Source organism: Semicossyphus pulcher, unplaced genomic scaffold (assembly GCF_022749685.1).
Source record: "Semicossyphus pulcher isolate SPU_LCO1_2020_fin unplaced genomic scaffold, fSemPul1.0.p SCAF_11, whole genome shotgun sequence".
NCBI classification, from domain to species: Eukaryota; Metazoa; Chordata; class Actinopteri; order Labriformes; family Labridae; genus Semicossyphus; species Semicossyphus pulcher.
This window is the reverse complement of record NW_027211615.1, coordinates 30,049,605-30,069,368: the sequence shown is the minus strand read 5'-3', so window position 1 is coordinate 30,069,368 and position 19,764 is coordinate 30,049,605. Positions and strand designations below refer to the sequence as shown.

The window sequence follows — 19,764 nt, the reverse complement described above, 5'->3', positions numbered from 1 at the left end:
CGTGAAGAGCATCCTGATCCTCCGCAGAGCTGCTGGAGCTCCGAGTCCCGGACTGCACAGATCCTCTAGTGTGACGAGGGACCACTCTGTAGAGAAAGAAAAACCTCCCTGACAGATGACCAGCTGTGGAATGTGGTAAGAATATTTACTCACTGTTGTATTTGTACTCATTACATCTGTAGTACTTTTTACTGCACTACATTTATCAGAGAGCTTTAGTTACTTTACAAATTAAGATTTGTGCCCACAAAACACATGATGACTTTATAAATGTGATGTGCTGTAAATTAAACCACCAACTATTTAAAAAGGTATAACTGACAATAAAATGACAATTGCTTTAAGTTTTTTCAAGTTGTATTTTTTCCCCGTAGTTTTACAACTCTCTACTCATATCTGCTCTACACGTATTTACTATTTAGCTCTTATTTATTTGACATATAACGATTTTATACGATGAAAGATAATCAGATTTTGTTCATTGAAACTCAAAAAGAACTGGAGTGAGACCTCTTCATCTCTTCCTCCAGCTCAAGATAGCTGTATTATAGATCGATAGACGATCTTTAGTTTGGCATTCCGTTTCTGTGTCGCTTCCCTCGGTCACCAAAAAAAGAAACATATTCTCGACTTAAAAATCTAAAATAAACAAAGTGCAGAATAATCTATCTTAAATTTGACTATTTAATTGTACGTCGTAATTTCTTTTTGATTTCATGTATACATTTTTGATTAAAAAGCGCGGTGTTCTAACGTTCCTAGCTATCTTGTTTCCCTCCGGTGACTTTACGCAGACGGACTGTAGCAACATGACAGCCGCTGGTGAAAACATTACTGTGAATGTTGGAGAAGCCTCAGAAATGGATGAAGAGGCCAAACTGCAGATGTTAAAAGGCAAGAAAGCAGTTAGCATGTTAGCATGTAGTTCAAATTCCCTGTAGCCATGCGCAGAGTCTGTTTATTGTAATTTAGTCGCGTTTTTCTAGCCGAGGTCACTGCAATGTCGAGCTGTCGGCTCCCTTTTTCACACCACTCTATTTAAAGATCAGAAATTTTGTATGTGTCCTTGGTTATTCATATTACTTAACACCTTGTTAATACGATGTATGAATGCTACTGAATTTGGTGTTTCTTTCTGTACTGGTATATCCCCTTTTCCAGTCGCGCAACGATACTGTTTCAACAGACTTCATTTAAAACTTGTGCAGTTGAAGGTTTTCTTTATTATCAAGAATTCTCCATAAGACATAATTATGATTAAATAATGATCTCAAAACATGAAATTGTTCTTGTTAATTCGGCTACATGTAGCAGCTCGTATCTACTTTCTTTTCCACTCAACCAACTCCTTTTATCATGTCGTGCTTGCGAGAGACAGGCGTCTTGAATCGTGGGTGAAGCATCTTTAAATTCATAAAAATTCAAAAGGAGTTTGGCTTTAGCAGGATCTGAAAAAGAAGCAGAAGGCTCTACATCTGGTTTAAGTGGTTTTACTTAATTAGATTTTATTCTCTTTGCTCAAAACAATATTGATGTATTGTAAAGCTGAAATCACTTCCTGTGTGCAGGTGCAGCGTTTCTGACCACGGTGGCCTCTGCAGGGATGATCGCAGGATTTGGCTCCACGTTGGCGCTGGCAAAGAAGAAAAGTCCAGACTGGTTTAATAAGGTTCAGTTCTGCTGTCTGTTCTGTGTGTGGGGATATCACTTATACTTGTTCCTCCCTGTCACACTGTGAAGAGAGGTTGGGTTATGTTGTTTCTCTGTCGAGTTAACAGACTGTAAAGATCAATGAAGCACACAAGATGTTAGACGCAGACAGTTTTTTATGCAATGTATTGTTTCTATTTATAACCTGTTTGTTCAGCTTTTTCTTGCATGTTGGCAGAAAGAAAGGATGCAACTCTAAGAAGAAAGAGGTTATAAAAATGAAAATCTTCATCACAATCTGTCTGCGAAATGTATGAAACGCATCATCAGGAGGTCAGACAGTCTGCCGATTCTTTACGCTTCATGTGTGAAGTAGACTTTCTGTGTCAGAGGTCAAAGGTCAAAGGTCAGAGCGACGCTCATAAACGTGTTTCACCCTCAGAGCTTCGACAGTATGAATGTGAATCTGTCGTCGTCCTGCATAAATACTTTAATGACACATTTTCTGCATCAAAACAAGCTGAGAGACAAAAGTAAAAATCACAAATATAAATACAAACTTATATTTTATTTTAACTTTACATGTCATACGCTAACAATGCTAACAGCAGGATGTGGTCACGTGATGAAGAGGAGTCTGCTGCTTCCCTCGAGCCGTTTTCCTTGTTTTTCTCAGATTTCTAACGTGATTATCGTCCTGCGGTGCCCGAGCGTAAACTATCCGACTCTTCTGGCTGAGAGAAAGTAAACAAACATCTGCGATGACGTCTGGTTTCCCTCCTGACCAGACGCGATGGACACACATTCCAATGTTTGTGAAAAGTCAGTATTTGTCAGACTCGTCCTGTTAGCTGGAACGCTGTGATTATCGGCCGCTCACAGGACCTGATTAAACATGACGCACATGCACGCTAAAGTTAGCGCTGAGGAACAATCGAGCGTTTGTTCCTCGACTCTATTCCTGTCACAGACTCGTCGTTGTTGTCTGCGTCGAGCCCCAAAGCGCCGAGAAGGAACTTTAAAATGTGAAATTAGATAAAAGGAGGAACGAGGAGCGGCGGTGAAAGGAGGAAACCAGAAGACTGAAGAGCAGCGTCTTCAATTTACACATTTTAATCTTTTTATCGTGAATTTACGCACAAAATATGTCAATATAAGTTCAGATGTTTGCAACACAACAGATTCATACACTGTTAAAGCTCTGAGGATGAAACTTGTTACTGAGCGTCTCTCTGGAGTTTAACCTTTGACCTCTGACAAAGTTGCATCCTTTGGTATCTTTTGTCCTTCTCACATTAAAAACAGGAAACAGGAAACAAACAAACCGTTTGCATTTAGAAACATCTCATTAAAAAAACAGCAAACCAAAGAAAACGTCTAAAATCTGCAAGTGTCCGCAGACTGTTGGCCGCGAAGCACGTCTGTGTAGTTTACATTAAGAGTTATTTAAATGTGTTTTGGTCCTTTGTCTTATTTCACTGATTTCACTGATTATTTATTTACAGCCTTAAAATAACTTCATCAGAATCAGGTGACAGAAAACTCACCGTCGTGCTGCCTTCAGGTCCAGTTTTTCTGCCTCTGTTTTTCTGACTCTCTGGTTCCTTCGCAGGGCGTGGTGGCGACAGCGGCGGTCCCTGAGAGCGGGGCCTCTCTGGCCCTCAGAGCTCTGGGTTGGGGGTCTCTGTACGCCTGCTGTGGGGTCGGTCTGCTCAGCTTCACGGTGTGGAAAGTCCTCGGTGTTCACAGCGTACGTGTCTAAATACCTACAAATATTACAAATATCGAGCTTCACTGATTTTCTGTTTTAGCTCTACAAGAGACGAGTCCTCTGAGGTCAGCCGTGTCAGAGGCTCTGTGAGGACTGTCCAGAATAAAGGAACAATATTGTAACATTTACGTCATAAACATTCAAGAACAAAGTCGACATCTGTTAAAGAAGATTTTTAATTAAACACACAAAAATATAACATATAATAAAGTAATTATAAAAAATGCTCAAACTTCTCAAACCTAAATTTAAATAATGTGAAAAAAAATAGTTGAATTAAAAAAAAAAAAAAAATCATTTAAGAATGAAAATATTTTTAGTCATGATATTTATAAAAATAAAGTGTATTAAATTAATGAATAGACTTAATATTTCTGAGAAAATGTCTTCATTGTTGGGAAAAAAATCGTAAAATTTAAATTTTGATTTGTAAAATTGAATTAAAAAAAAGTCAAATTACAAAAATAAACTATTTAGAAAAGTTGAAATGTGAAAAATTGTTTAAATATTTCAGAGAAAAAAATCTTAAGAAGAAAAAAGAAGTAGAAGTTTAAAAAAGTAAGTATTTAACTCCGAGGTAAAGTATCTGATTTTACTGTATTTATTTTGTTAGATGTAGTTTTTTTTTTCAGTCAGTTGATGAATCCACATTGAATCTGTCCCTCCGCTCTGATTCTCCTCTTCCTCAGCTGTCAGAGTTCAGACAGAAGATGCAGTCCTTCTTCCCGTCCATCCCGAAGAACTCGGAGTCTGCCGGACCTGAACCTCCGGACTGGGACTCACTCTTCAAGTCAAAGTGACCCGCTGCTGGAGGACCAATCAAACGAGACGACACACAAACTGTAACGAGGAGACGCGAGGACATGTCTGCTGACGTGTCCCTGAAGAACCGTCTGCACCACTTTGCTCTCGGTCTGTTCCTGCAGCCTTCATGGTTCACACTCAGACCACAGATCCGACTTTGTTTTATGGAACCAGACGAGCGCAGGAGGAACTTTTTTCTGGTGTAATGAACATTTCAGCCTCCAGGGGGCGCGAATGTGCCTAAAAACTGGTACAACATCTAAGCCAGAACTAAAGTTATTTATTGATTTTTGACCAAATGTACATTTCTGAATAGTTATAATAAATTTAATGTACAAAGATTATAAAGTGTTAATTGTTTAATGTGGAAAAGTGAAGCCGACAACAAAGACGGATTCAGATGTGTCGTTCAGATGTGCGTCGTGATACCACGAAGTAGAAATACTGTGACAGTCCTGCACATAAATTCTAAGTGAAGCTATTAACTGTCTTTATTGATCTTTAGTGCACACGTGTGAACGGTTTGAAACATCACTAATAACTAAAAGAAAAGAGAAATATTCTGGTTTAAAAAATGACGTCTGATTTACTTTTGAAAGAATGAATCTCTGCTGACGATGCGTTCAGTGTTCACTCTGGAATTCAAACAACTGAAAGTAAAAACATGGAGGTTGTTTTTTGGACTGAACGAAGAAGAGTTTAACTGTCGCCTTCTGAATTCAAACCTTTATTCTATCTCTGTCCGGAGTGGTGCTTTCAAGAACCCAGTCAAGTTTTCAGGACTAAAAATCTGCTTGTTTTATTTCGTGTTGACAGTGAAGCATTCTGGGTGGTTTACCTGGAGGTGTGTAGAAGATCTGATGATAAAACTGGAGATCTGTGGAGACAAACCGACGCTGACGGACAGAAAATAATCAGAAACGTTTTCCTTCCTCATCCTGAAAGCAGGAAGTCGACGTTTGAGGACAGGAAGTACCCCCAGGATCATCAAAGTGACGGCAGGCAGAGTCAAAGAACCCTTTATTTTATCTAGCTAAACGTTAGCATGCTAACAGCTAGTATTTCTAATGTTAGCACAGAATGAGCCTTGAGGTCAATAAATAAAATGCTAATGTTAGCGTTCAGTGTGTCAAAATGCTAACAAAATGTCTGTTTATGTTATCCAACATACTAACGTGACCTGTCACTATTCATAAAAGCTAATAATAGCCTCCAGTATGTTAAAATGCTAACATCCTAACATGAAAACTATAACAATGAAATGCTAATGTTAGCCAGCATGAAAAAAACTGCACAGCATTGAACGTTTATTCTGACCTTTGACCTCATCCTGAAGAAACGACGTCGGTCAAATGAAACAGGAGACGTTCTGGATGTAGAGATTTTCTTTGTTTCTCTCTTTACATTTGTTATAACTGTTGTTGAAGTCGTGTCAGTTAGCAACAAGATGAGTACAGTCCACCCCCGACCTCCTGTACATACAGTCTGTCAAATCAAACGCACCCTCCCACACGAGAGCCCCGACGTCCTGAAACTTAAATACAGAAACAAGTTCACCTGCAGGGAAGCTATTAGAAATGATTCAAATGTACATCGTCTATTTACAGGAGGGAGATGACGGAGCAGGAGATGCGATTTGATTGGTGGAGACATAGAAAAGTGACGTTTGATACTGCTGTGGTTCGGCGAAATACTGAAACTGCAGACGGTCAAATAATTCACATTTAGAGTAAAAAACGAACCTATTGCACCAGAACAATATGACTGAACATCAGTGTTTCCTGTCATACATGAGGAGAGGGGTTATCTACAACATGTGTCACTTTAAATAACTCTGACCCCGCCCCCAAACTAACTAACCCCGCCCCCAAAAAACAGAAAGAAACGACCACGTCACAGAGCGCCAGAACCCGACGTTCTCCAGCGTCACACTTTGGTTAAAACAACAAACTGACAAAAGAATAAAAAATTAAAAATACAAGTATTAAATATTTTTGTATTAAAATTACTTAAAAATCCAAATAAACATTTTGCGGATGGAGGAGCTTCATATATTCTATATATATTCATTTGTATTTAAAATCATTTGTGTTCTGTTCTTTAAATAAAAATAGAATAGGAGCCAGTCTGTCACATGGGCGGAGCTGCTTCAGACGCCACTGAGCACGCTCCGTGGCGGTGTTCGTGTCACGAGCGGCCGATTTTAAACAGTACTTCACACATGATGGCCGCCACCGAGGAGTTCAGCGCGGCCGACAGCGAGATGTCCAGCAGCCGGCTCTCGTACAGAACGAACTCCGTCCGGTTCTCCTCCACCTTCGCCATGGCCAGCAGCGCCTTGGCAGCACGGCACATCATGTTGACGCTGGGTGGCTCGGGCGGCGCGGTGGCGTGCAGCACGCTGTGTGAGCTCTGCTGGTACTGAGCCACGGCCACACTGTCCTCCAGGAAGCCGATCAGAGTTCCCACGCTGCCTTTCTGCAGGGCGACGGCTCTCGCCGCCGTGGGGTCTCCCTGCGCCAGGTTGGAAAGGACGGCCACCGCCATCTCCCGGCACACCTGGCTCTTCCTCTCGCCCACCAAGCGCACCAGCGCGGCGTACAGCTTCTCCTGGCGGCTGAAGGGCGGCGTGGCGAGCAGCAGGTCCACGTTGCAGTCCTGGATGCTCAGCTTACAGAGACACTCGAGCACCAGCCTCCTCGGGGAGAGCGAGGACACCCCGCCCGCCGAGCTGAGCGGGTCCTGGGCCTCGGCGGACGGACAGACCATCCAGTGCAGCAGCCCGTCCAGCACCGGCAGGATGATGTTCTCGGGGAAACGTGACAGGTCCAGCTGGCCTGCCATGTTGGCCAGCGTCACCAGCGTGTTCTCCCGCAGTGCTGCCAGGCAGTCCCACCACCACTCGTCCCGGCTGCAGGCCCGCCCGCGCTCCTCCTCCCGCTGGTAGCTGGGCGGCGTCCGTTTCCTGCGGGGGTGGTGGTGGTGCAGCAGCACCAGTCGGCCCAGGATCAGAACCAGGCCGGCGTGCTGCGACATGTCGGTGTCGTTCCCGGGGACGAAGGAGAGGCTGCGCACGATGTTGGAGATACAGACGCAGCGTTTGGACAGAGAGTCCTGCCAGCACTCGGCCGTAGACAGCGGAGCCTCGTCCCAGCAGCGAGGCTCGTCCTCCAGCGGGCTGATGGGACTCTGAGCCGGTGACCTCTGACCTTTGACCTTAGACAGGGAGCCTACAGAGGAGAGACACAGCTGTTATCATACATATTCACAACAGACTGCACAGTCACACCGAGGACAGAAGCAGCCGCCTGCTGGTCTGACACAGGTACTACACTAACCCTGCAGAACAACGACTGTGATGTCACACGATCACATTAATAATGCATTTTTATTATTTATTATAGTTTCTTTAGTGTCTGACAGAGCTCCACTATTGATCACTAAGCCTCCTCCTCCTCCTCCTCCTCCTCCTCCTCCTGCAGGTCTTTACCTTCTTGTGTTTCATGCTGCTCCTCTTCACCAGTTGGCAGGCTCTCCTCCTCGCCTCCCTCCTCCTCCTCCTGCCTGTCACCTCCTCCTCCTCCCGCTCTCTCCTCCTGCCTCCTCCCCACCTCTCCTCCCTTCCCCTCTGCTCCTGTCTGGATGTGAGCGGTGGAGTCTCCTCCTCCGGCCTTCCAGTGCAGGAGGCCGCTGATGAAGCCGTTGGGTCGGCTGAGCTCAGCCCAGCGCTCCTCCACCTCCTCCCACTCCTCCCCTGTCTCCTCCACCCTGATGGGCAGCTTGTCGTACTTGCTGGCCTGTGGGGGAGGCACCTCCTGCTCCTGATGCTCCTCCTTCACCTCCACCTCCTCTTTGACCACGGGGTTAGTGTGTTTCACCTCCGCCGGGATGTCTGTAGAAGGTGTAGCAGTGAGCAACTCCTCCTCTGCCCTCATCTGTATCTGCTGCTCCTCGTCTGATTGGCTGTCAGATTCACAGGAGGCTCCTGGTGTCTCCTTCAGCACCTCCTCCTGAGGGGGGCCAGGCGGGGGCTCCAGCAGGGTCCTCTGGCCCTCCGTTCCCACCTCGTACTCCTCCAGGATGCCGAAGATCTGGATGAGGCAGCGGCGGTAATACTCCACCACGAGCTCCAGGAAGCCGGGCAGCTGCAGGAGGAGGGAGGAGGTCATGTGACCGATTATTATTAACAATCAATGATTATCCTGATCTCTGTAAACCCTCTAACAGAGGCGTGTATGTGAGGCGGGTCTGACCTGAGCGAGGCTGAAGGAGCCCACCGTGCTGTCGTCATAAAGCAGGATGTTGATGGTGTCCAGAGCCCAGCTGCCCTCTGCTAATAGGCCGGACTTCAGTGACATCATCACCCGCCACGCCTCCGGGGTCCCTGATAGGACGAGATCAATCAGAGACCTGGATCTGTAGTGGTGTGTGTGTGCGTGTGTGTGTGTGTGTGTGTGTGTGTGTGTGTGTGTGTGTGTGTGTGTTTGTGTTTGTGTGTCTCGTCACCTGTGTCCTTGGCGGTGAGCCGGCGTCGTGGCTTCAGTTTTGGGGGCGTGGCCTCCACAGAGCCGGGGGGGAAGCTGACCTCTCTGTGGAGGAGGTGGAGGCTCTGAGCGGGCGAGGGGCCGGGGGGGACACCAGGGTGACCGGGCTTCTTCATGGATGGCAGGTAGGGGGTGCTGTTGGGGGACAGAGAGCCCCCCAGGGGCCGGGGGAAGGAGGAGGGGCTGTGAGAGCGGGTCACATGGTTAGAGATGGTGGGTGTGGCCTGGAAGGAGGAGGAGGGCTGTCTGGAGGGCAGGGTGGGCATGGAGGGGGAGGGGGAGGAGTTGGGAGGGTACGGTGGCTGTCGTTGGCCTTGATGACTTGGGGGCCACTGACTGTCCTGGGGGGCCCGACCCTCCTGGTCATCTCCTCGGCCCATGCCGGTGTAGGAGGGCCTGTAAGGGTAGCCCATGTCTGTCCTGGGGTGCCACATGTTGGCCTGCGGCCCCTCTGCAGGTCCCCCAGACAGCGCTGACGGCCCTGAGCCCATCATCCCGTGCTGAGGGGGCCCCTGGCGGTCCCGGGCATAAGGATAAGGATACTGGCCCTGGACGGGCCGCCGCTCGGGGCCCATGTAGCCCCCCCCCCCTCCACTGTAGGGGCCGAACATGTCCGACTGCTGAGGGCCGAATGTCTGCACACCGAACGCCTCACCTTCATGACGCTTCGCAGGAGGATACAGAGGATCCATCGGACGCTTGTAGCCCTGCACACACACACACACACACACACACACACACACACACACACACACACACACACACACACACACACACACACACACACACACACACACACACACACACACACACACACACACTCGCTGAAGAGACCAACACACACTCCTGTTCAACTGTTGTAAAGATGTGAAGCGGACTTCGAGTGCTCACCTGCTGCTGAGGGTACAGGGGCTGATGGGAGCTGTAGGCCATGCTGTGAGGGTACTGCGGCCCGTAACCGTCATGTCCGTGTCTGAAGAGAGAGAGCAGAGAAACTTTGTTTAAACACTGCATACAGACAAAAACCTCTCCTGTGTCCTCTCCTGGCCCGTCTGTCACCTCTGGGGAGGGAATCTGTTGGCGGGGTACATGCCGGCCTCGTTTCCAGACGGACCCATGCTGTTCTGACCTCCAGGGGGCGCCATGCCTCCCTCTGGCCCCATCACATGGTCCGACCTGCAGGACAGAAAAGATAAATACACAGAGGAACTGCACGGTGTCTGACTTCATTATTATTTGTATAAATTCAGTCCCGTAAGACATAACAAATGACATGAAGTGAATTTGTTTCAACATTCACGAAAGCGAGATACAGGTCGATGCACAGGGACATTACTCACTGAGGGAAGCTGTATGAGATTGTAATAACACACAAACTTGGCATTAAATGTTGCAGACTGTCTCGGTTGTTTCTTACCTCCGATCGTAGCCGGGGCCGTAGGGGTACTGGGGTCGGGGGCCCATCCCTGTCAGGGGCCCAGACGGTGGGCCACGGGGGTAAATGTCCTGCATGGCTCCGCTGGGCATCTGACTGGAACTGAAGGCCTCGCTGGGCCCCGGAGCTGAAGAGCAACAGGAAGGAGGATCGATGCGGTTTAATTACTTCTTTTATTAGTCGATCCAGTGAATACGCTTGTTTTAAGACATTCGACTTCTAATCATCTGGAAGGAAGAAAATCTAAAATCTGATTGAGGATTTTGTTCTGCTCAGTGGTGATGTAATGTGGATGCAACGCGAGCTCAATGCAGCCCTTTCAAGAGGCTGATAAAAATACAGTTGAGGTTTAAACCACCAGGGGGCAGCAGAGCACGGAGACAGAGCTATCACACTGTATCTACAGCACCTCTCCTTTTCAACACTGGTCAGGGCCGGAAAGCGTCTGGTTTTCTACTGGTTAACTGGTTTTATATCCTCGGTGGAGACGGGGTTGGGTCATAAGGGTGAAGGACAAACCAGCAGGGATCGTGGTCATGAGCAGCTGGGTAGGAAACAACAATATCACCACTTTCAAAGCGTTTTTTGTTGTAGAATCAGCTGATCTAAATCAAACTTTAACTAATTTCACATTTGAATGAAATGGGTAAAAAATATTCCGTATAAAACAAACTTTAAACTGGATTTTTGCAGGAAAACACAGAGCAGTTTCCTCGACTTTAAATTAACTGCTCAACCAAAAATAAATGTTTAAAAGGTGACTGTTAGTCCTAAACGTCGTCATACTTCTACAAATCGATGTCCCTACTCACCTTTCCTCGCTCCTCCGTATGGGTCTTTGTTGGCATCATACTGCATCCTCATGGAGGGGTCGGTTGGACCTCCTCCCTGCTGGTAGGGGGCGCCGCCTGGTCCTGGGACTCGCTTGTTGTGGAACGCTGGGTCGCTGCCGTCAGAGAACGGGTCCTGGACACTCACTCCTCCCATGTTCCTGAGAGATAAGACACAGAAGAAAGTGAGGACTGAAAACATAACGACAACATGAAGATAAATGAGATTTAGTTTCTCAGGACTGGACATTTTTTGCCAGTGACATTAAATTCACTCCAGTGTTGCTCTGGAAAGACGATTTTACAGTTTAGAACTGAGAAATGAAGAAACTTTCTGCAGGGACGATGGAATAAAACGTTTTGATGTAAGATTGTATTTAGCCTCAAGTGTCGTTTACTTAAAGTCACAATTTAAAAAGGAAATCACTCAGTAGTAGCTAATGCTAGCGAACAGGACACTCTAAATTTCAGTGTGGTTATGTATGGTTAGCCAAAACCAGCGCGAACACCCTCGACAGGCTGAAGACCAGTTTCCTTTTTTATCAGTTTCTCTGCGAAACTATCCACCAATTTACCTAAATCCTTGGCTCTCACTAGGTTGCTAGATGCTAACAGCTAATTGTGCACTATAACTGAAAGACAGGTTTACTTCCTCAGAACATGCTCTGGGCATTAGGGCTGTTATCTCAGTTACACCATGTCACTGGAAACTGTCTCATCAGTATTAATTTTAGTAGTGGTGTGCCACAGGGCTCAATTATGGGTCCTCTACTATTTCAGTTTTTTTAATACTTATTCATTTTCTTTTCATTTGTTGGGCCTTTTATGCCTTCATTTATGGAGAGGAGAGTGGATAGTGTCAGGAACAGGGGAGAAGAGAGTGGGGAGGACACCGGCAAGGGGCCGAGGGTGGGAGTCAAACCCGGGGCCGCTGCATCAAGGACTGTGGCCTCTACATGGGACACGCAATTAATCACCTTTATATTTGTGTTACACCACAGTTGTAGTCTCTTAAAATCTCTAATCTCTGGATTTAGAGGGTACAAAAGCATTAAGGGAATGTACACCCAATCTATGATCTACCTGACCCTAACAGAGGGTTGGATAATTTGAGTAACTCCTGTTTAAGGATTTGAACACCTCCCCTACCTGTTCCCAGGCTGGGGGCCCATCTGGCTGTGCGGGGTGGAGGCAGGGGTGGGCGGTTTCAGGTCTCCGGGGGCCTCGGTCAGGGAGCTGCTGCTGGACTGAGGCGTGTTGGGGCCCTGCAGGGAGCCCGAGTTGGCTGCAGAGATACAGACCAGACAGAAAACCTGCTGAGAACAAGGGTCATGTGTCATCATGACGGCAGTTATTCAGACCCAAAGAGGAGGTGGACCGAGAGTACCTGTGGAACACAAGTAACACGTCCGATAAAAAGTTGATTTCCGGGGACCGAGAGCTTCCTGGAAACCAGCTCTTCAGAATTGCAGGTTGGAGGAAGTTTGAAGGATCGAGCTTGAGCTATATTGTCTATTTAACTAGTTCTTTAATTAATCTGTAATCAAACCAAGGAGCAAAAAAGCAATCAAAACATTTCTATAATCTGTCCATGTTACGAGCATCAAATTATTTTTCTATCCACAGGAAACAAATGTGTTCATTAATTTAAGCTATGGCTACCTGTATGAGCAACAAGTTCTTTTGACTCCCCAAAAACCACACGTATCAATCGAGTAATTATTTGTATATGTTAAGATTAAATGTCAAAGTCGTGTCCGGTCTGTACCTCACATATTTCTACCAAACGCAGTGTGTAGTTACTGTGTTCTGTCTTTGTAGGGCAGTGTTGTATCAACACATTAAATGAAGCTCAAAGTGTGTGTGTGTGTGTGTGTGTGTGCGTGTGTGTGTGTGTGTGTGTGAGAGACACACAGAGAGAGAGGCATCGTGGGAAATTAGGTCAGATTGAGGTCACTGATGTTTACATTCACACACCCCTCCCCTGCCTGACAGCTCACTCTGCTTCCCTGTTACATAATTATGAGTGTGTGTGTGCATGTGTGTCTTTGTGTGTGTGTGAAGTGACAAGCTGGCATAATTTCAGCCCCGTTCACACAGAGAATCTGGAACATGTCTGGGTCCATCTTTCTGCTACACTGACTCATTCAGCACAGACTCAGACAGGTTCATTCAGACTTCACAGGACGTTTACAAAAAGAGTCACAATCATGTTTTCAGAAAAGGTCAGCTGCAAAGAAAGAGCAGGGAGGGACGGAGAGACGCAGCGTTACAGGTCTGAACGTGAAACTGCTGCTGAGACGTAAAAGTAAAGTCTGTTCATAATCAAACGTCCGTCTTTACACACTTAGCATTCATGACGACTAGCTTTTCTTTTAAACACAAATAACATATGAAGGAGAGATCTTTATTTTCTAAGACTTCCTGTTTTTAAAGTGTTGTTGTTGGTTCCACCTTAAACACGTCTTCATTTTTACTTTTGACTTCAGGCAACCTCCTAATTACACTCACTTGTCCAGGTGTCCACCTTAGCACACTTATTCTTAGGACTTATTAGGACGACCTTCAGTACTTCTAAATACTTAGTGTACTGTTTTTAGTACTTGTGGGGACTGACTTCATACAGTCGTTTTCTACTTGTCAGGTCCACCTTAACACACTTCCTCTATGCAGTGTCTATGGGGCTCACCTTACTATACTTGTTTTTAGTAGTTCTGGGGACTACCTTAAAACGCTGTTATTCTATACACTCGTTCTCAGGTACTTGTGGGTCCCAAATCACTGCAGTGTCTATTTTAATACGCTTGATTCTGGTAGAACACAAAAGAGAAACATGCCTTTGTGGTCACTGCACAACGACATTTGTTGCATGCATCTATTTAAAACAGAATTTCTCACACACACACACACACACACACACACACACACACACACACACACACACACACACACACACACACACACACACACACACACACACACACACACGAAGTTAACTCAGTGCAGTATTAAGACTTAAATGCCTGTTACATATTAATGTACATTAAATACTAGTAATGGTTGGGTTTACTTTAAAGTGATAATCTGGAAGATGTTCATGTAAACGTCTGTAAGTCTCCATCTCTCTCTGAGTGAGGTAACACATGGTGACTGAGCCTATGGCCCGCTGATGAAAGCCTTTGCATTTGCAGTATATAGTATTATTATGGGCTGGGTGTCTGTGGCGGCGCCCAGTTAGTGACGTGTTTTCCATCAGCCAGCAGTGGTTGGTCTGCCAGAGAGGGTAGGCGGAGCTAAGCGGCTGCTTCTCCGCTCTCTGCAGGTGTTGCGAGTAAACAGTAATCTACTATGGCTGAACACACAAAGAAAAGATGGATGACTACAGATACAACTTCAACAAGAAGTGAAAATCCAAAGAAGAAGAAACAAACTCGACGCTCAGATGAAGCAAACAGTCTGAAAAGGAAAGCGACCGTCAGCCAGGAAAATCAAGAGTTACAGCCGGAGCCGACCGTGGACGTCTGCTTACACTGGGAAGAGTGCTCCTGTAATTACTATATATCCCCTTTAGGGGGCGCCCAAGAGAATGAACCTGAAATCTTTGAGATTGTCGGTTTAATACACCTGTTGATTTAAGTACTGGTGAGGTCCACCTGGATGAACTGTTTAGTACGTATTCTGACACTTCTTGATTTTATTACCTGAAACAGGAGGACGAACTGGACTAAACCTGGCGTTTCTCACAGTCTGAGTTATGAGAAGTTCACAGGTGTCTCAGTTCTCGTTGTAGTAAAAATCTGAAGGAGATCAGGTGATTGCTCACCTGGGGAGGGGGGCTGGATCTTTGCCTGTAGTGACGGAGCTTTCTTGGCGTCCCCTGCAGGTCCCAGGCCCTCAGGTGGAGGCTCCTCCCCTCGCTCCACCTTACACTCGTAGGCAAACAGGTACTGGATGTACTGCTTCTTCAGAGAGCTGGCCGCGCTGCTTGACGTCCCCACGTTCAACAGAGACGACAACTCCCTCCACTTCTTGTTCTTATTCACCTGAGGAGGAGGAGGAGGAGGAGGAGGAGGAGGAGGAGGAGGATGAACTAAAACTCTCCACAGTAAGTCACAAAGCCATCACTCTCTACTAACTGTAATCTTATCAATACAACGGGCTCGAGATGCCGTGATAACTACAGGCTGTGACTGGAAACAGCTTTGTGGTCTCTGTTTGTGCACCCTCGTTTCCTGCACAGGTGTCGCCCTGCCGTCTCACCAGGTGAGTGTTAAGATTTGTCTCGCTGCTGTCGGACTTGATCCCTTTTCTACATCCGAAGTCAGGCACCGATATTAGGCCTGAGGAAAAAGTAAAGATATAGATTGTTTCCTCACCATGGCCAGGCCTCCGATCTCCCGGACGGACAGGTAGAGTCTGCACAGGTCCAGAGGCTTCTTCCCGACAGCAGGCAGGTTAGGGACGGGCGTCCCCCTCTCCTCCATGAAGGACAGGTACCGGTCCACCCACATCCTCCTCTCCGGCTCCGAGCCCATCTCGTACAGCCGAGCGATCTTCTCGTTGGTCATGGTGGCCACGCTGGGCTTCTGGAGACACCGAGACACGAAGACCAGTTTACACACTGAAGCAGAGAAGTCACAAAATAACCCGATTCAGATTAACGCTCCGCCCAAACTCCTCCTCAGTCTAATCTGAAGCCTGCAGCTGACGCTCATGTTTAAAGATGTCTGAGTCTACGTTCACTTTGTCATACAAGCATGAAACTTCTGAACAGTTTGGAGCCCTGCACATGCTCAGTGATAACGCATCGTGGAGGCTGCAGCATCCATTCTACTGTCTGCAAGTGTCCAGTGATCTGCACCAGAAAACCAGAGTTCCGCTGAGTTTACTGGTCAAGGATTACACTAACACCTCATACAGCATCAACTGTTCGAGTGGATACTTAACAGACAGTAGCTACGCTACATTAAAATACACCTGCTGCATGCTTTGTTTGTGATGCCCTGTTCAGGGCCCCAGACTGTATATGTGAAACATGCCTTCAGGACAAAGTGAACACTTTTTTCACATATTAGTGGATTATTTCAGTCAGAACAACATTAGCCATGTTTCCACTGCAAGCACTTTGTTCTTGGACCAGGAACCTTTGGAGGAACTGAGTGCGTTTCCACTGAAAGAACTTCCTCAGGGCACAGGAACGTTTAAAGGAACTCCAGTGGTTTCCACAGCAGGGACCAGGGTCTAAATGAACCCCCAGAGACTTCATCTGTGCCTCCTAAACGGCCCCTGATCTGAGGCAGGGGTAGTTCCAGAAGGGCACAGACTTTAGTGGTGGGGCAGCAGGGCTGAATTATATTTCAGCCTCGACCTTTCAAATCTGCAGCTGTGAATCAGTTACACAAGAAAGCATTTATCCTATCCTACCTACTGAGCATTTGTGCTTCAGGTAAATTGAGTTCCCTGAAAAGCAGTCTCTTGGACTAAAGGTTCCTGGTACATCAGGTGAAAATGTGACTTTAGAGCTGCTTATAAAACTGTAGTTGAGATGTGTTCTTGTTTGTAAAGCAGCGGTTTAACCTGCAGGTCGGTCTGGTTCCATGTGGCTGGAAAACAAGCCAAACTAAAGATCTGCAAAAACACGAGTCAACATTGTGCAGTCCCACCGTCACATCACAATGACACATGCTCAAAACAGCAGCACCGCCCAACCTCCTCATTTAGTCTAAAGCACGTCTACGTTTGATGTTAGTCAATCCAAACGTAAAGTCAGTCGATTCACACCTGTGTTTTCTTTCCCAACTCGTCTGCAGATTCATTTTAAAAAGATTTTATTCCTCAAGATTTGTTCTGAAAATCTAAGTTTTCATTCACTTCAGTTTGTTTAAAGTCTGTTTTCAAGGAAAGTTCTAAACGAAGGTAAGCAAATACTGCAGAGCTGATCAGATCAGCTCCTCCAGGTAAAGTACAGTAACCCTTTAACAACAGTTCAGAGGCACACTGTAACAGCCGTATTACTCAGTAACACGTCCTACAACTCGTTTAAATTCTGTCTGTAAGTTGACAGAGGAGGTTGTGCAGCACTGTGGTGGACAAACACAGAGGACAGAGCAAACACAGGAACCAACATGGCCGACGACACAGTAAACATAAACAATGAGACTTTCTCTTTAAATCAGTCGAGCTTCAGATGCGTTTTCAATGTAAGACACTTTTCAAGGCAGCAACACGTCAAAGTCAAACTTAAAGTCAAACTGTTTCCCAGCATGCTCCTTGTTATGGACTCTGACGACGCCTCGAACACAGCCACACACAGGCTTCACCGAGCAGTGGCTAAAAACGATCAGATCACGGCAGCTGTAGTTTTATACTTTAACATCAGTGTCCACATGTTCACTTCCATAACAACAGAACTTCACACGACCTTATTTGTTGTTCCGGTTAAAAGCAGAATGAGATACAGATATCAGCTGTAAAGGAGGAAGCACTGAAGGACACAACGTCATGGACTCAATCTCCCGGGGCTGCTAAGTCAGATATAGCTCGTGTGTTTTCCCTCGTCAGCCACCGTACTTTAACCTGTCAACAGACCGATGAAGAGGCAGGTGATGCTGCGCTACGACTTTTTTAATCAGGGAATATTTTGAACCGACTGCCTTTTTTTAAATGAGAAAGTCTCACATTCAACATCAACACGATGCGAAACATTCACCATAAAAATGCAGCTTTTAACCTTCAATATTTACAGACAATAAAAATAAAGATGCAAACACAGTGCTGCTTTGTCAAATGAAAACCAAGCTTCTCCTGGAACAGATACAGGTCACACCCATCTGAAAAACACCTCTGAATTTAGGTATGAGCGAGCTCTGTGGGTTAAAAACATAAACTGTGGGAGGGGATGTGAGTGATCTGGAGTCACCAGGTTTTCACACAACAGCAGCAGGAAGTAGAGCTCGATGGTGATGAGCGAGAACAGTCACAATCATTCAAATAAACAGGAGCATGGTTTGACTTGTACACACCGAACACGCTAAAAGAAACTACATTGAACAGAAACGTGTGCGTCTTTCTGGACTTACAGGACTGGTGGACGTCTTGGGCCAGACGGGGCTGCTAATGCTATCACTGTCCTCCCCGTGAAAGGAGGACAGACTAGCTGAGCTGGGGGACATGGGGGAGGGGGTGAGGGGCTTGGACACACACTGAGAGCTGTACCCGTCCTGTGATACAAAACACACAAACACACAACAGAGTCATGTGGTGAGGGGGCGGCCAGGTAGAACTTTAAAGGTTTAAAGATTTGACATTCACAGAGCCGACAAGCAGGAGCTCAGAGATGACACCTAGCTTCAGACATTAGCGTTAGCATTTAGCAGCTGGGAGCGGATGGAAAGACAGGTTAATGTGGCTCGTTTCATCGCACGGCAGACAGGAAGCAACCACCAGAGAGCAGGTTAACAACAGGCTGATTTCCCCCCAAAGAACACAAAGCGTTTCCTCTGGACTTCTGATATCAACGACCGCATCTGAAAGGCCTCCGATACTGCTTCAAATGCTTCATTGAGTGTCGGCAAGTACGCTGGTCCATGTAACAATCAGATACCGTGATATGTAAGCCCTGATTAAATCAAATATCTCCTTTCTGCTGCTCCCAAACAGTCGCCTCACAGCACGGACGTGTTGTTACGGCTGAAGCTGGTAACTGCTGTTTAAGAGCAGAAGAACTGAACTCATTCATCACGTGACGTTAGCATAAAACATCAGTGCAGTGCTAGCACAAAAGGTAACGTGATGATGTTGATGTTAAGTCGGTAAAATGACGACAATGTGAGCTAACTGTGAGCTAGTTAAGAGTTAGCTAGATAAGTTAGATAAGTTGTTTAACTTCGAGTTAATGTCGTAGCACGGCTTTTTTAGGGAATCATCGAGCATCTCGGCAGAATTAAAGCGCTATGCTGTAATTTAAACTATTTAAACACTGATTAAAGTCACTTCATGTTTTGACCCAACAGTTCACAGCAGGTTTGAGAGGCTGTGAGCCAAGCTGCTGCTTACGTTAGCCTAGCTTGTTTGTGTCTGTGTCTTCTTGTGATTTTAACAGAACACTCTTTAGCCAAGACAAGTACGAATGAATCTGTGGTCTGTCTCAGCTCTGACTGACTGTCAGACTACATAATAAAATATCTATGGGGTTCATTAGCTGTAAGTATTCGTGTTTAGAAAGGGTTTAACCTGAGCCAGTCGCTACAACAATGATAGCATCATGTTACAGCTCTAGGGTTAGTAATAAACAGGTTATGTTGCTTTTGGTACATCTTTATTTCTCTCCAGGAACACAGTGAACGTGTTGTGATTATAATATCCAACTGTTTCCACCTTCCTGTCTCACATCTTTTCTGAAGCCGCTCTGACAGCTGACATGAAAGGAAACAACCTGCAGAGCGTCGACTGAGCAAGAAGAGGCAGACGTGAGCAGCAGCAGCGTCTCAGCGGAGCAACGAGACGCACGAAGACGAGCTGTTGTAACTCTGCAACACAAAGCAGCCGGTTCTCATCAAGTCAGCCCGAGTCAAAGCTCGAGACATAAACCTGAACGCCACATCTACAACCTACGCAGATCTGAGATCAAGACGACTCCTCACTGCTGGATAATGAGGAGAGTCAGAGGAGGAGCAGCGAGGAGCAGACGCTCTAAAACTGAACTAAACAAGTGCAGAGAAACAAGATAAA

General features: G+C 46.2%; 2 protein-coding genes across 2 annotated transcripts in view; one reads left to right on the top strand and one right to left on the bottom strand.

Annotated features, from left to right (window-relative positions):
* The first annotated feature begins 808 nt into the window (after positions 1-808).
* tmem242 (transmembrane protein 242) lies at positions 809-5,358 on the top strand. The gene is made up of 4 exons (XM_069657459.1): positions 809-894; positions 1,569-1,669; positions 3,263-3,400; positions 4,111-5,358. Exons 1-4 carry the CDS (start codon positions 810-812, stop codon positions 4,219-4,221), a joined length of 435 nt encoding a protein of 144 aa, XP_069513560.1. The 5' UTR covers position 809; the 3' UTR covers positions 4,222-5,358.
* Positions 4,585-19,764, bottom strand: part of arid1b (AT-rich interactive domain 1B) — a gene marked incomplete at its 5' end in the record, with an annotated part of 32,547 nt that continues 17,367 nt past the window's right edge. Inside the window, 12 exons of the mRNA XM_069685413.1 lie at positions 4,585-7,455; positions 7,716-8,370; positions 8,479-8,609; positions 8,732-9,476; positions 9,661-9,742; positions 9,829-9,945; positions 10,187-10,331; positions 11,017-11,195; positions 12,184-12,319; positions 14,858-15,077; positions 15,411-15,620; positions 18,114-18,254. Of these exons, the coding sequence (XP_069541514.1) occupies positions 6,413-7,455; positions 7,716-8,370; positions 8,479-8,609; positions 8,732-9,476; positions 9,661-9,742; positions 9,829-9,945; positions 10,187-10,331; positions 11,017-11,195; positions 12,184-12,319; positions 14,858-15,077; positions 15,411-15,620; positions 18,114-18,254 (3,804 nt within the window). The remainder of the gene's footprint in view (positions 7,456-7,715; positions 8,371-8,478; positions 8,610-8,731; positions 9,477-9,660; positions 9,743-9,828; positions 9,946-10,186; positions 10,332-11,016; positions 11,196-12,183; positions 12,320-14,857; positions 15,078-15,410; positions 15,621-18,113; positions 18,255-19,764) is intronic.